The sequence below is a fragment of the Eucyclogobius newberryi genome, unplaced genomic scaffold (assembly GCF_026437365.1).
Source record: "Eucyclogobius newberryi isolate DKJ021-1_F unplaced genomic scaffold, fEucNew1.0.hap1 SCAF_22, whole genome shotgun sequence".
Taxonomy (NCBI): domain Eukaryota; kingdom Metazoa; phylum Chordata; class Actinopteri; order Gobiiformes; family Gobiidae; genus Eucyclogobius; species Eucyclogobius newberryi.
This window is the reverse complement of record NW_027315857.1, coordinates 9,398,076-9,412,135: the sequence shown is the minus strand read 5'-3', so window position 1 is coordinate 9,412,135 and position 14,060 is coordinate 9,398,076. Positions and strand designations below refer to the sequence as shown.

Sequence of the window (14,060 nt, the reverse complement as noted above, 5' to 3'; positions counted from 1 at the left end):
ATCAAAAATGTATTTAGTCAAAGCCTGCTCACGTCCCATAGTCTTGTAGCCACTGTTTGGCTCTGTTCATGACCTTAATGTGGTCACTATAAACATTCTAATTTGTGAAACAATGTCATGTTTAATTTCTCCCCAACTGACAACGACAAGATCTCAAATCTTTCATTGTCCTCAGGTTTGATTATGTTGCCTAAAGGGTCATATAGGGATATTGCCACTCACTTTTTGTATATTGCTTCACACTGAACGTTTATATTAATGACACGTTTCATGACTTGCACCAAAAATGTATCGTTTTCTTTAACAAAACCAACCGTAGCCGCGCACGATGCGGAGCTGTTCCATTTGCGGCAACTGGATACGGCCTGTGGCGGTCGGCAAATAAAGAAGTTGATTAAAGTTTCCTCGTAAAAGCTACATCGAATCAGGGAAGCCAAAATTCCACTGAAGGCGGAGGATGGAGAGTGTGACAGGCCAAAACACTTGTATATTTGGACAGGGGCAGCGGCGAGGGCTGTGTATGTGAAGCTCGCTAAAAGGTCATATTAAACGTTCATCTTTGAGGCCATCCACTCCGGGTATTCGACGGTTCAGAGGAGGTTGAGGGTCAGCAGTAGTACATATTTAAAGAAATATGAGAGAATGTTTGACAAGACAAGCACAAGTCCCTTCATTTGTAAAATTTGTGGTAGTAAAACTTGTCATAATGGAAGTTGTAGTTACACAAGTTACGGTTTTATTGTCAGTGGGTGTCATAGCAGTATGTATGTTTTAAAGTATAATAAAATGTTTGAAAGGAGTTGTTGTTTTTTTTACTCAAGTACCAGTCACTTCATTTGTAAAACATAGTTGTAGTAGCCGTTGTTATAAAAGTGAAGTTCGTAGTAGTCATCATAGTAAGTAGCCAGGTATTAGCAGTAGTCATGTACCTGTGTACTCTTTTTGCCAGTCCGCATAAATTCAAAAAGTTGCTTCGGGAAGGGCATCCAGCATAACACTGACACATCAAAATCTCTGCACGATAACATTCTAGTTGCTATGGTGACTCCAGTAGGATGGTGACGGTCATAGTAAGGCAAGGCAAGTTTATTTGTAGAGCACATTTCATACACAAGGCAATTCAAAGTGCTTCACACAGCAGGAAAAATGCATTAAAAAAACAGAAATACAATAAAATTAACAAATTAAAAACAATTTAAGTCACAAAAGAGAAGAGTGCAAAGAAAAATCCTTTCATTCATGTATATAGCTAGTTTATCATTTTCATTATTCCCCTCTTCCTCCGCTGTGCATCTGGCATTCGTCTCTTGCAGTAATGGCCCTTGCAGTACTTGTAGTAGTAGTAGTAGTAATAGTAGTAGTAGTGGGAGTCATCGCGGTAGACTTTGCTCCTCTGATGTACCCGGAGGCCCGTCTCAGACACCTCCCGGCCGTGTGCGCTAACCCGCTGACAGATCTCCAGAGGCTGCAGGTGCTCCCGCCTCACTCTCGCTCCTGAACTCAGACAGCTGCACCACCTTCTCCCGTAGACAAATGTTCACCCCCATTCAAAACGATTCCCAGTGTGCGGCTATGAATAAAATATATATGCCGCGCACCGTAAGCCGTTTGGGAGATAAAGCTTTCGGTTTCGCGAGAGTACGCCCAGCATGACGCTAATGTACTTTTAACAAGGAATAATGTTGTCGCTTAGAAATCCATCCTCTGTTTGGTCAGGTCCATTTGAGGTGTTCCCAATGTTTATAAAATAGATGCTCACGATCAAACTAACACGGCTTTGATTACACTTTCAACAGTTCCAACAGTTAACTTGCCACTCTAAGGCGTGTTCACACTTATTGGCCGGGAGAACTCGGTGCACTTCAGAAGAAGATCTGCTCCAGTGCTCATGACGTCGTCGCCGGTCTAGTAGTTCATGTCCACATTTGAGTTCTGTCCAACAAACTGAACTGACTGAGGGCGCAGTACCACCACTCACCAGGAGGAGTTGGTGCCCTTCAGTGAGCAGCGTGTCGGATAGAAGCTAGAAGACAAAAAGGCAGATTTTTTGAAATATTTAAAGAAATGTGTTTAGCTAAAGCATTTTTCTAAACGTGCTCTTCCTTGGTGCGCTCATGTATTTGTATTTTATCTCCCACATCCCCAGTTTTTATTTTAGGCTTGTCATTTGTCCAGAAGAGGATGGAAGTGTACAGATGCATGCTAGATTGATGCAAACAAACAAAGCATATTTAGCTAGAACTGCACCAGAGTGCTTCAATCGGATCACGTCCCTAAAGCACATTTTTACTTCAGTCCCTCCAATACAAATAGATTGCTTTATTAGTGTATAAAATATTTTCTATTCGATTTTCTCCATTCTGTCCAATTTTTCCAGGCCATCAGGGGTTTGCTTACTACTCCTTGGAGGTAAGAACTGGTATAATCATTCGGCCTGGTAAAGATCTGGAGAGGGAATAAAGTTAGATTTTAAAAACCTGCTTTTGTTTGCACCTTTGAAAATCAGTTTGTATTAGACCCTCCGGCCCTCTGAGCTACTTTATTCCCAAAGCTAACATAGGCCATTTCAGATCTGAACAAATGAGCTGGAAAGTAGGGATTTTCAGGTCAGCCCTCATCAAAACTCACTTTCCTCTCACCCACTTGACGCTACGCTATTTTTTTCGGATTTTGCTATTGTTAAAAAGGCGTAAAGCAGGAGCCCGGCTTTTCCAGGCAGCAGCAGCCGTCCTGGGACATGTGGACTTGGTTAGGGGGATTAAGCGCTTGTGGATGGGGGGAGGAGGGGTAGAAAAAGGGAAAGGAAACATTTTTTCAATTTCAAAATCATCAGTACCGTATGATCCCTGGGGTAAATTACGGGGTCTTCGTTTCGCTGAAGGTGGCTCGCAGCCTTTGCACACACTTTTCATTTGAGAGCTGATTTAGCTTCAAAACGACCAAATAATGGAAAACCAGTTGTGTACAGTATGCATAACAGGATAAACCTCATGCCATCTGTTTCTTTCAAAGCAATTCTAAGCAAAACGACCCACAACGCACCAGTTTTTACCTTACACACGTGAAAACCAGGCGCATCCACAAAAGAGATGCAATTTATTCATTTCCTCATGATATGATGGTATGATTGTATGATTCCATACTGTGGAGTCCTTGAGATTCTTCCTCATCCAGAGCTGAACAAATGCAGAGATCGGAGACACTGGCCATGCTTTAAATATAGAAAATGCAGCTTTTTCTGAAACAAATAAAATACTAGACTAGATCATCTTTAGTTTATTGTAAAACATGTATTTCTAGTTTGCTGTTTTGGGATCTTTGCAACACAGCATTTGGTTAACTGTGGTATTTTTCTGTAGTGTTTTATTTCATTTTCCAAACAGAAATTTACAAGGAATAATGTAATGGGAATGATGGCAATTATGTTAATATTGAAGTATAATCGTAGATTACTTTGACCAACTTTGAATTTGATGTCAATAGGGTGAGTTGAAGCATCATTTTGTTGTATTTTATTATATTGCTTTGTAGTTTTGTTGTATTTGCAGACAAAATACATCACAGAACATACTACAAACACAAAAAACAAAAACAACTGGGAGAAAGGGGGAGTTTACTCATATTTATTCATAGTTTTGCCTGATCTTCATCACTCCAAAACTCACAACATATTTTCAGTTATATTATTTTTCCTTTTTTGTTATTATTTTACCAATAATTATGAATAATAACCAACAATTACATCAAGGTATCTACATGTTAATACTAATATCACCTCGTTTGATTTATATAGTTATTCTGGACAGGTTTCCTCTCAAAAGCCTATAGCATGTCACATAATCCACAGGTTCTCGCTAGAGTAAGCTCAATGTTATCATAACCTACATCTATATTAGAAAAGCTCACGAACACCATTCCTCCTTCAGATCCTAAAACAGCTTTCTTTTATGGATAGAAATATTTTAAGATAATGTCAATACCTCTATAATTCTGCCGAGCTTGAGAACATGTCCAGCCGTTCTTTACTTTGATCAGAACTAATATTTTCCCTGTAAATGCTTCGCAAGTTGGTCGTAGGAAGTGCTTCAGACGAGGAGAGTTCAAGTGGAGGAGGCGACCGGTTTGTTTATTATGGAGTGAATGAGAAGTGCCGGACATCAAGTTCTTCCTGCTTAGATGCTTGACTTTCTGTGTCAGTTGTGTTGATGACATTGCACTTTGGTGAATTCCTTAAAATAGATGTCAAAGGAATGAACTTTGCCATCTTTGGGACATCCTCAATTGCTCTTGACTTCCTCGATCATTGTTTAAGCCAAAAAAGTGCCCTCAACATTTTGGGGAGTAGTATTGATGGCAGTGATAGGACCTTTATACTTGTTTGTGTATTGAGATATTCACATGCATATCTAAAATGACAGTATATTGGTTATCAGAGATGTAACAGCAACAGAAATATTGTGAATATTGTGAATATTGTATCGTTAAAAGTCTCACAATAATATCGTGGACTGCATTATAATGAACGACAAGCTACAAAAAACTTCTTAGACCATGATCCTTTGCTTGATGAACTATTAAGCACCTAGAAATCTTACGTTTTAGCTTCATGACAGTATTTATTTGCACTGAAGTCTTGTCAAGGCATTTGTAGTATCATATCTACAATTTTGTTCACCTCCCCAGAACATTGAACCATCGGATTTGGAAATCGTCACATCCCAGTAGTTGTAATAAAATATATTAAGTAGAGCTGATTAAAAATGAAAGTAGGAATATAAAGTGATATTTTTGCACTGTTGTGGTTCATATACATATTTATTGTAACCGCAACGTCTACTGTACTCAAACGTTGTAGCCACTTTCTGCTTTTGGACTGATTGTATTGCATTTGGATGTATTATTTTTGGTCAGTATTTCCCACCGCGAGTTTGAAATTGTGGGAATCAATATAAGTTGCCCTGACAAGAAAGTCTGATGAAGCTGCTTTAATTGTTTGTATTTCCATCAATGTCAGGAGTCAGGATTTTGTGAATGACTTCCTCTTCCAGGCAGTTGCTCTTGAGTGCTCTCAGATGTAGCCAAGCTAATTAGTGCACCGGCGAGTGGCACATGCTCCCACAGACCTAGAGCCTCATAAAGATGTTTACCAAACCCACCGCGGATCACTAACAAAGGCTGTGGAGGCCGAGCAGAGGAAAATCCTATTCCTTTTCATGGGCTGAGATAATGGGCTTGTTCATTGAGGTTTTTCTCTTAAGTGCACGTGTAATCCTCTGTAAAACTGTCCTGCGACTGTGTGGGCAATTTCTCAGAATGTGAAGACGTTTAGCTGTGGCTAGTTTGGTGGAAATGGTCAATTGTGGAAGAGAAAAGTTTGAAGGAGTTTGTGCAGAGGAGTTTGTGAAAAGTGTGGAAAGACAGTTTTAGCTTGTAGAACTTTTGGAACGAAATTGTGAAATATAAAGCAGAAAGACAATCTTGTCCATTAGGTCTATGCTTTGTCTGTGATATGTATGTGATGGTGAAATTAATGCATTCTTTGAGAGACGATAACGATTCAACATTCAATTCAATCAAACAGAAACAAAACTACTCCAAAATCTATTTTTTTCTTCTAAAATATAGTACATTTTGAATACCTATATCAAGTTATACAATGTTATAATGCATGTACATCATCAGCAGAACTATTGTAATCTCATTGCATTTCAGAGTAATATGTAACGTGGATTCAACAATTAAGTTGCACTCCGGCTCTGGAATATTCTGGAAATGGAAAAGTCATGTGAAATCCTGTATGAAAATGGGAAAGACTACATACTGTTCAGCTGTCATTATTTTTGCCCTTTCACCAAAGCCAAACATCCACTGCGCCTGGACACTCGGCTCCTTGGCCACCCCCAAAGAGCAGCTTTTCACTCCAATCCACATTGACAGTCAAACTTTTCACCCTGATTGTGTCCTTAGACGATCCACTTCCATGACGTGGGAAACATTTTGGTTGTTTGCCATGTGTAAAGTATCAACACGAGTGGGACGATGAGAGTAGGACAGTGTGTGGCTGGCGTCTGGACTCATGGACTTCAACCAAACGCGTGACGAGCCAAATGGCACGGTTTTCTGCAGTCATCAGTGAGATAACCATTGGGCCCCTCGATGTGACATAACAGCCAAGTGTAAAGGTGTTGATGAGCTGTGGTGGCGCAGCGACTGGGTCTGGTCGAGCCAAGATGGGCGCCCCCGAAACAGCTCAGAAGATGTCTAGGTCTAGTTTCAAAACTGGGATACCTTGCTCTTTTTTTTCTTGAACTTTGTGACAAATTGTGAAGCATTCTATCAACTGCAAAGACGGAGACGAATGAATCCAGCACTTTTAGAACCTTTTCGGAGTAGTTTGAATGAAATGTTCAGCCCCAAAACAGAATGAATGAAGAACTTTGTTATCTGGTATAAAATCCTTCAACAGATCGATAAGCAAATTACAGAACAGTAAGATGAGAGAATGGAAAAGCCACATGAAATAAAAAATAATACAGTTTGATCATGTGTCTTCAGTTGAAAGTTAGCTCCCAGACACCGGTTTAAACTCGGGGGCCTTTTACATCCCGACTGGCCCATGTCGGTAAGTGCTTTAGTAGATGGTTTTACAGTTACTCAAATAAAGGAATGAGGTTCACAAGGCACTTATTATTAAGGGCTTGTTTATGGTGGAGCTCAATGAGAAAGGCATTTGTAAAACTAGGATTTGGCGATGTCCTATTCACTATTTAGGGCCGTTTTATCATGACTGTTGACTGACCAAAAGTTCATGGTGCTTGAATTTCAATACAGCATTTTAAAAAGTAGTAAATGTCGTTGTAAGTTAAACCACGACATTTGGACGAGATAAAATAAATGTCAAGCGTGTGCTGAATTGATACCTGTAATCTTTGAAACAGTGATAGAAAATGACTTACCGGTTATAATATCAAATATTAGCTGACCTTATCTTTTTCTGATCAATACTCTGGTAAAACGTATGATCCTCATCCATTTGTTCTCAATAACAAATAAAAATATAGCTTAAATTACAACATCGTGACCTGCAACACAGTGAAGGAGTGTCTTTAACTCTTTGGGAATGGGGAGGTAACTTTATATGGTCTTTGAGAGTTCTATGTTCATTACTAAAGCCTGTAAATCTTCGACCTGCTCAATCTGACATGCTCTTTTTGCATGTTTTTTTTCCAGGGGCCTGAGGGGCCACCAGGACTCAAGGTAAACTCACCAACACATCTTATTCCCATGAATCTGTACATTTCCCTCTTGACATTGTTTCCATCTTCCATCTTTTTCTCCTATATTACAACCAATATTAACGTAACCCACATAGTTTTACAAAAGAAAAATGTTGGGCTTTGATCAGAACATGTTGATATTTCAAAAGTTCACGATCAGCTGAATAAACCGAACTACGAAAAATGTTTTCTCGGGGATTACCGGTCGTGACATGGGGCACACGGCCGGGGCAAGTCAACAGACAGAAGCAGAGGTTCACTTACAGGCTTCACCTTCAAACTTATAATAAAACAGAACAATGTAATCGAGTAAATGTGATCAAACAATCTGCAATAAGTTGTTTCATAACTGAGAGAATCCAATCTGCTTCCCACCTCTAATTAGGAGAAAAAGACTTCAAAACTATATTATTCAAGTTGTTGTAATGCTATAAGTGTCACACGGTTGTAATAAAAGTGGAGTTTCTTTGTGAATTTGATGACACAGCTGCATGACAAAAAGTCCATTTGTAATTTTGTCAAAGTATTGATCATTTTAGCGCAGCATCGATACCTTAAAATCATTCTTGAGAAGTGAAAGAGAGAGCGAGATGAGCTTGAGCGCAGAGAGGCTCGCGGTTGATGCGGGGAACAGATGTAAGCCATATCCAGCCATCAGGTAGCTGCCCGTGTTTGTTCAGTGTAACCCAATCAGGCGCTTCCTGTCTGGGCCCGTCCCGTCACTGTGTGTGTGTGTGTGTGTGTGTGTGTGTGTGTGTGGGGGGGGGGTGACGAGGGGGTCATCGATGACACGCTGCAGTGTTAATGACTCCTTGAAGCCAGGCCCGCAGGATACACGCAATTAGATGTGCCGGCGTGTCGCTCAGAACGCCGGCTATTGCTCCCTAATTTGTTTTTCGCGAGCTCGGTGATTGATTCAGGGCGTAGAATTATGAGCGCTCTCACTCGTTTCAATTGCTTTCACTAAATAAATACATGAATAAATGGTCCCGGTAATCATAACGGAGTAAGCTCGATGCTATATCAGTCAGGGGTGGGAGTAGTTCAATTCAGAGATAAGTGTGTGCCTTTGAACCAGAGGGTAACCGGTTCACTGTCGCTGTGTCATGCAGGAAAGGCAAGGCATCTGATGTAAAAAATAAAAGTCAAATAACATGCAAATAGTAGTGTAAACCGTGACAAAAAGGGAGTGTTATTCTGCATATGTTTGGTAGCTTTTCAGGTCATTTAGATAGTAGTAGTGGTAGTGGTAGTAGTAGTAATTGTGGTAGTAGTTGTAGCAGCAGTTGAAGGAGTAATAAAAGCTTGCTCCATTTCAAAAGTAATTCTTATTAGGGTTAGGGTTAAATAAATACTTTTGGTGAAGCCTTTTGATGATCCACCGCAGACCTAAAATGATTTACTTTGCCGTTTCTGAACTGTGGTCTCTTTTATTATGAAAGAAATAATAAAACCCCAATGTTTTCTGCCTGTTCGAGACAAAAGTCTACAGTATATTATAGTTTTAAATCCCACTTCGAAACTCAGTACAATTGCACCCAAATCCCCCAGTCTGCCCCGCTCATGCTGTAGCCCGTAACTTAAACACAGTCTCAAATATGACTCAAGACATTTATTCTGGTCGGGCTGTATACAGTGTTTAAGTGCCTCGTCTGGAGTGAACAATAGACAGAGCAGCTCCTGTGGACTGTGCAGATCCAAACTGTTTGAGCCGGTCTGTTCCGACTTTATGTCTAGCACAGTGTGTCCAACGTGTATTGAACATTTATTATGACCCCTTCTCCATATTACTGGATGTAGAGCTGCACAATTTTGTACTATTTTTGCTTTGTAATTTACCTTTTGACACATTAAGTTCAATAACAAATGTACTGTCTGGACACATTTTTAATTTGTGTGTATGTAATCGGAAGTACGGCACAAAATCTGGTGTTTTCAAAAGGCTGGAAACACAAATGAGAAAACCTATTTTTGCAGAATGTTGCAAGAAAAACAACTGTACAAGTCATTTCATATTGTCAACATAAAGCTTTTGTTACTTGAAGACTTAGAAGAACTAAAAGAAGTGTCAAAAAAAGTCCATGAAGTACAATTTTCTTGACAAAGTAACTTAAGTAAATGTACCTGAGTATTACCCAACGCTGGAAATGTAAATGACTTAATCGACTTGTCAAATTGTCAAAAACCAGCTTAAAAAGAGCTTCAGAAAATAATGTGTGTCTTCTTTGCCATCACAATGTTTCCTTTACACTTTGTTAAGTTCTCTCACTAAAAAATGTACTTTAATTGCAATGGTTTGGAGAGTTGGCCTTCACTGCTTCTGTCAACATAATGAAATAATGTTCCCGTTTACCTGTTTTTCCCAGGGTACCTTTGGGCCTCCAGGTGTGCCAGGTGTGGACGGACAGAAGGTGAGTTCATGAACTTAATATCACAAACGGAGCGCAAACCTTTTTCCAAAACCCTCAAATATTTTCCGTCACAATTTGCATTTTTGAACCAGCCAAGTCCTGCCACGCCATCAGACAATTTCAAACCGCCATCCTATTTACCAGAAATCCCCCCCGACTCCATCAAAGTCGAGTCTGAACCACAAAATGTCCCAAAATGACACAATTTCAGCTCATTTCTGCATTCAAATATTCCTCTAAATGCACGCGACACAATCACACAATGAGGTAAAGTCGGAGAGCGGATTTATTTCGACTCCGACGCAGAATGTGACAAGTCCAATGAAGATTACATGCGGGGCGCCATCTTTCTTAATTTTAAACATGCGATTGGACACAAGCGCGTGGTCACGGTTGGGCGGCTGTAATAGGAACCAGGGCAGTTTCATTTTAGACCGCACTGAGGACCTTATTTCTATACTTGTATGGGGTGGTTTTACCGGCACCCATGAAATAGAAGCCAATGCAGTTATAAAATACAATCTGTTATGGTCTGTAGGTGTCGCTCATGCAGAAAGCTGAAGTGGAAAGCTGCGTCTACCTGAACCGGCGCGCAGCCTTTCGATCAAATGTATAGATATCATAAACCAGATACTGTAATAATGACACACTGTTATCACAATTTCAATCTGTTTCAGATGTGAGCTGACATTGCCTTCTGAATTTAGGATCTTTCACTGTTGTGGCGTAGCTAGAAAGATGTAAAAGCAGTGAAAGTATTTAGATTCTAGAGGCTTACTTTACATTGATGTAAAATGTACACATAAAGTCAGATACTTATCCAACAACTTATTGCTACAAGTTTTTATTAATAATACTAGTACTAGAAGAACATATTTTAAGATTTCATTGACAAAAACAAACGTTCTAATAAAAAGGATTGTAATTTACTCTTTCCAAATCTATTTTAGTGCTTTACACATTTTAAGAATGCTTTATATAACCATGAAGATGCTATTGTTTTGCCTGAAATGTTGCACAGTATGGCATTAAACATATCTATCATCACCAGATCTGACCTGTAGCGGAGAAGTTACAGGTCAGATCTGGTCAGCCGCTTTAACAGAGAAGGTGTTGAATAAATAGATACACATGAGTTATTAAAGTGACGTGTTATAAAGTGTTCCTGTCACTTTCAATGCAAGATGTGTTTACTGCCATACTGTCTCAGGCAAAACAATAACATACTGTATCCATGGAGACGAGCAGCCGACAGACTCTCCAACAGAAACGATACATTGTGCTCTTTTAAGTCTTTTTTGTTAAATCCACTTAACTTTGGACTCTTTATTTCTAATAGTAGTTGTGGTAGTTAAAGGAGCCGTAGAGTTGACATAAAGAATAGCGTCGTATCGATATTGATCACAGGTCTTGCGAAGTGCTGTTAAGGTAAAAAAAAAAAAAAGTGCAGAAGAAAAGATAAGTGTCAAATTAAAGTCCAGTATCTGAGGATTAGAAAAATGTAAAACAATAAATATTTTGATGAGGGATTGTCAAGAAATTGTATTTTGAAGATTTTCACCCAAAAAACGTGATTTTGAGATCTTTGCAAAAGCACAGTATTGCAAATTTTGGAATCAAAGGACATCAGAAGACATAGAAATGTATGTTTTAAGGGCCACTTTGTGTAAATATTCTCAAAGGTTTTAACTGGATTTAGTTCAGAGGAGTTACACACCTCCTGAAGCCCATCTACCACATCAAGGTACCAATCACGGACAGTTTTTTTTAAATTATTATCTTTTTTATTATATTCATGATGGTTAAACGGTGCTGTCTTTTTACCGGTAAATCCTTGTATTTCACTCTTCAGGCGTATTAGTTTCACTGATGATGCGGCTGGTTTGCAAAGGTCAAAAGGTTTTGTCTCAGGCATCAAAGTCACTTGGTGTCGGTTTGTCAGTTTCAAGCCACAAACTCAAAGTCTGTAACCACAAGCACACGGACTTGTCTTTCTAATTCTCCCTCTGTATCCTGAGTCAAACCAAAGAGAATTAAGCTTGTAATCAGGTTGTTTATGTTCCGACATTTGTGGGTTTATTGAATTTGATGGAATTAATTCAGTCTTAGTCGAGCGTCCAACCGAAATCACAACAACTGTGTCAAAATGTGGAAATTTTGTGTTTTGGATATTTGTTATCAAGAAGAAGAAAATGCATAACATCTGTGGCACAAATGTGACCCCAGCAAAGGTCGAAGGTTATCAGGAGGTTGGGTTTTTGAAACAGTGTGTTGTTATGCTGTCCATAGGGGGATGTGGGCGTCCCAGGAGTGGACGGTGTTCCAGGAGCTAAGGTCAATTTTTATTCTGAAAATTTAAATGTATTCATTCCAAAACCCAACGCCAAACGTTTTTATGACTTTTGGATTGAATTTCCACCATTCCATTCCATTCCTTTCTTTCTTTTTAAATCCACCTAACATTCTTTTGATTCCCCTGTCCATAAATGTGTTGTGACTGTATTTGTAGAATTTAAAACAGAGCAGTGATTCCCAAAGTGGGGGGTTAAGACCACCAGGCACGAGCTGATTTATTACATTGTGTTTGACCTGTTTTTAACTTTAAAACTGCATCATTTGGTGAAATTAGGTGTAATTATACAATAAACATTTCAAATAAAAATATGAAATCTTTGTGTGGGTCTGTTGCATAGTTATTTTGGAGGTCTCGACCCCAAAGGTTTGGGAACCACTGCCATAGCTTATTTCCATGGAGATAGATATGATGGTAATACTCTAAGTCTATATGACAGTTTCTCCTGTTTTTCTAATTATGACTTCATTTGGTAGGATAGTCCCTATGGTGAATATGTATCATAGTTACTTATCATAGTTACTTCTGTAAAGTTGCAGTTTGTAAAGACATTTTGAAAAATAAGACAATAAAATTGCAGGAACTAGAGTCCTAAAACAGAATACCTCTGTGATGTAGTTGGCGTGTCACTGAAAACAAAGACAATTCACAATGAACTCATACACTTTTAGACATTTTAAACAACAATTCTACACAATAAAGGTGTATACGGTATTACTGTTTGTCAAATGGTAACTCTTGTGCCATTTAAATGGATTTTGGCTCTTGTTTTCAGTATGGTTGCTTTGTAACAGAATTACCTCGACCTATGACCTCTGCTGCTCATGTCCAACCAGGAAATACAATTATAAACTTTACATAAATGTGTAAACTGCGGACAACTAGGCAAAAAGTTTAGTAAAATCTGAAATATAATTGTGTTCACTACGTTTGATTGAAATGTGTATTCTGACCTGTCATATAGACTTTAAGGAGTTCACAGATAATTGTATTTAATTAACTTTTTTTATATGAAATTAATTTATGTTCAATTTTGGGAAATTATTACAAATAATTTTTTCTTAATTGAATCTAACAACTTGAGTTACAAAACTGTAGTGGTTGGAACACATGTTGTGTGAATAGTTAACTGATACTTTATTATTAATAATGGTAGTTGTAGTGGTGTTACTTACAGAGATAACATCCACCTCTGCCAGTGCCTTATTTTTCTACACTTTTCACCAGTTTTTCTTTCGTTTTGACCCTCAATATCATGTATGACCCCAAGTGGCTGCTGCAGAGCCCACACATGAGATTGTCTGTAATTCTCTGATGCCTTTTCCCAACAGGGCGGTATGGGAGAGCGAGGTGAAAAGGTAACACACTAATTCTCATCTCTAAACATTATTCTAAGCATAAGCCCCAGATCTACTCCGTGTTTGAGCAGCTCACAGTGAAATCAGACCTCTAACAAGTTCCCAAAATGTTCACCACCACAGAGTCAATAAAGTTAGACTAGCTTCCATCAGAGGCTTCTCGTAAAAGACTGAATAACATGATTTACTCCCAGTATTTGGGACACTCTTGTTTTACTGGTGTTGAACAGTGTATTGATCCACTGATGTGATGAAAAACCAGAACAATCACTTCTACAAAGTTGCTTACAGACTTTTTACACATTTCTTATAATGGCTTTGCTGGATGGATGGAAATTATGACAATACCACTCTAGATTGCTTTTTTCTTTTATGGGTAACTTGCAAAAAACAACATTTAGCCAACTTGCCAGCTTCAAAATGATTCATTTTGCAGGGACAGCCCACTGACATTGCAGTGAAGCAGAAGAGAATGAAACCATTAGTAAAAAAATGATATGTATAATTCAAAGGTTTCAAAAAAGCTAATTGAGAACCAGTGAAGTAACAAAGTACAAAAGTAAAAGTACTGTAACATTTTTAGCTATCTGTACTTTTAAGTCATTTTTTCTTTTACTTCATTACATTTTAGAGCAGGTAACGACTAAAAGTAGAAAGTACT

At 38.7% G+C, this 14,060-nt stretch overlaps 2 protein-coding genes across 4 annotated transcripts in view; both read left to right on the top strand.

Moving 5' to 3' along the window:
- Window positions 1-14,060, top strand: part of LOC140372174 (leucine-rich repeat LGI family member 2-like) — a 481,342-nt gene that overhangs the window by 350,659 nt on the left and 116,623 nt on the right. The gene's annotated exons all lie outside the window — the stretch shown is intronic.
- Window positions 1-14,060, top strand: part of LOC140371374 (uncharacterized) — a 157,048-nt gene that overhangs the window by 117,462 nt on the left and 25,526 nt on the right. For all 3 annotated transcript variants that reach the window (XM_072458489.1, XM_072458486.1, XM_072458487.1), the window contains 4 exons: window positions 7,231-7,257; window positions 9,644-9,688; window positions 11,978-12,022; window positions 13,373-13,399. In XM_072458489.1, the coding sequence (XP_072314590.1) occupies window positions 7,231-7,257; window positions 9,644-9,688; window positions 11,978-12,022; window positions 13,373-13,399 (144 nt within the window). The remainder of the gene's footprint in view (window positions 1-7,230; window positions 7,258-9,643; window positions 9,689-11,977; window positions 12,023-13,372; window positions 13,400-14,060) is intronic.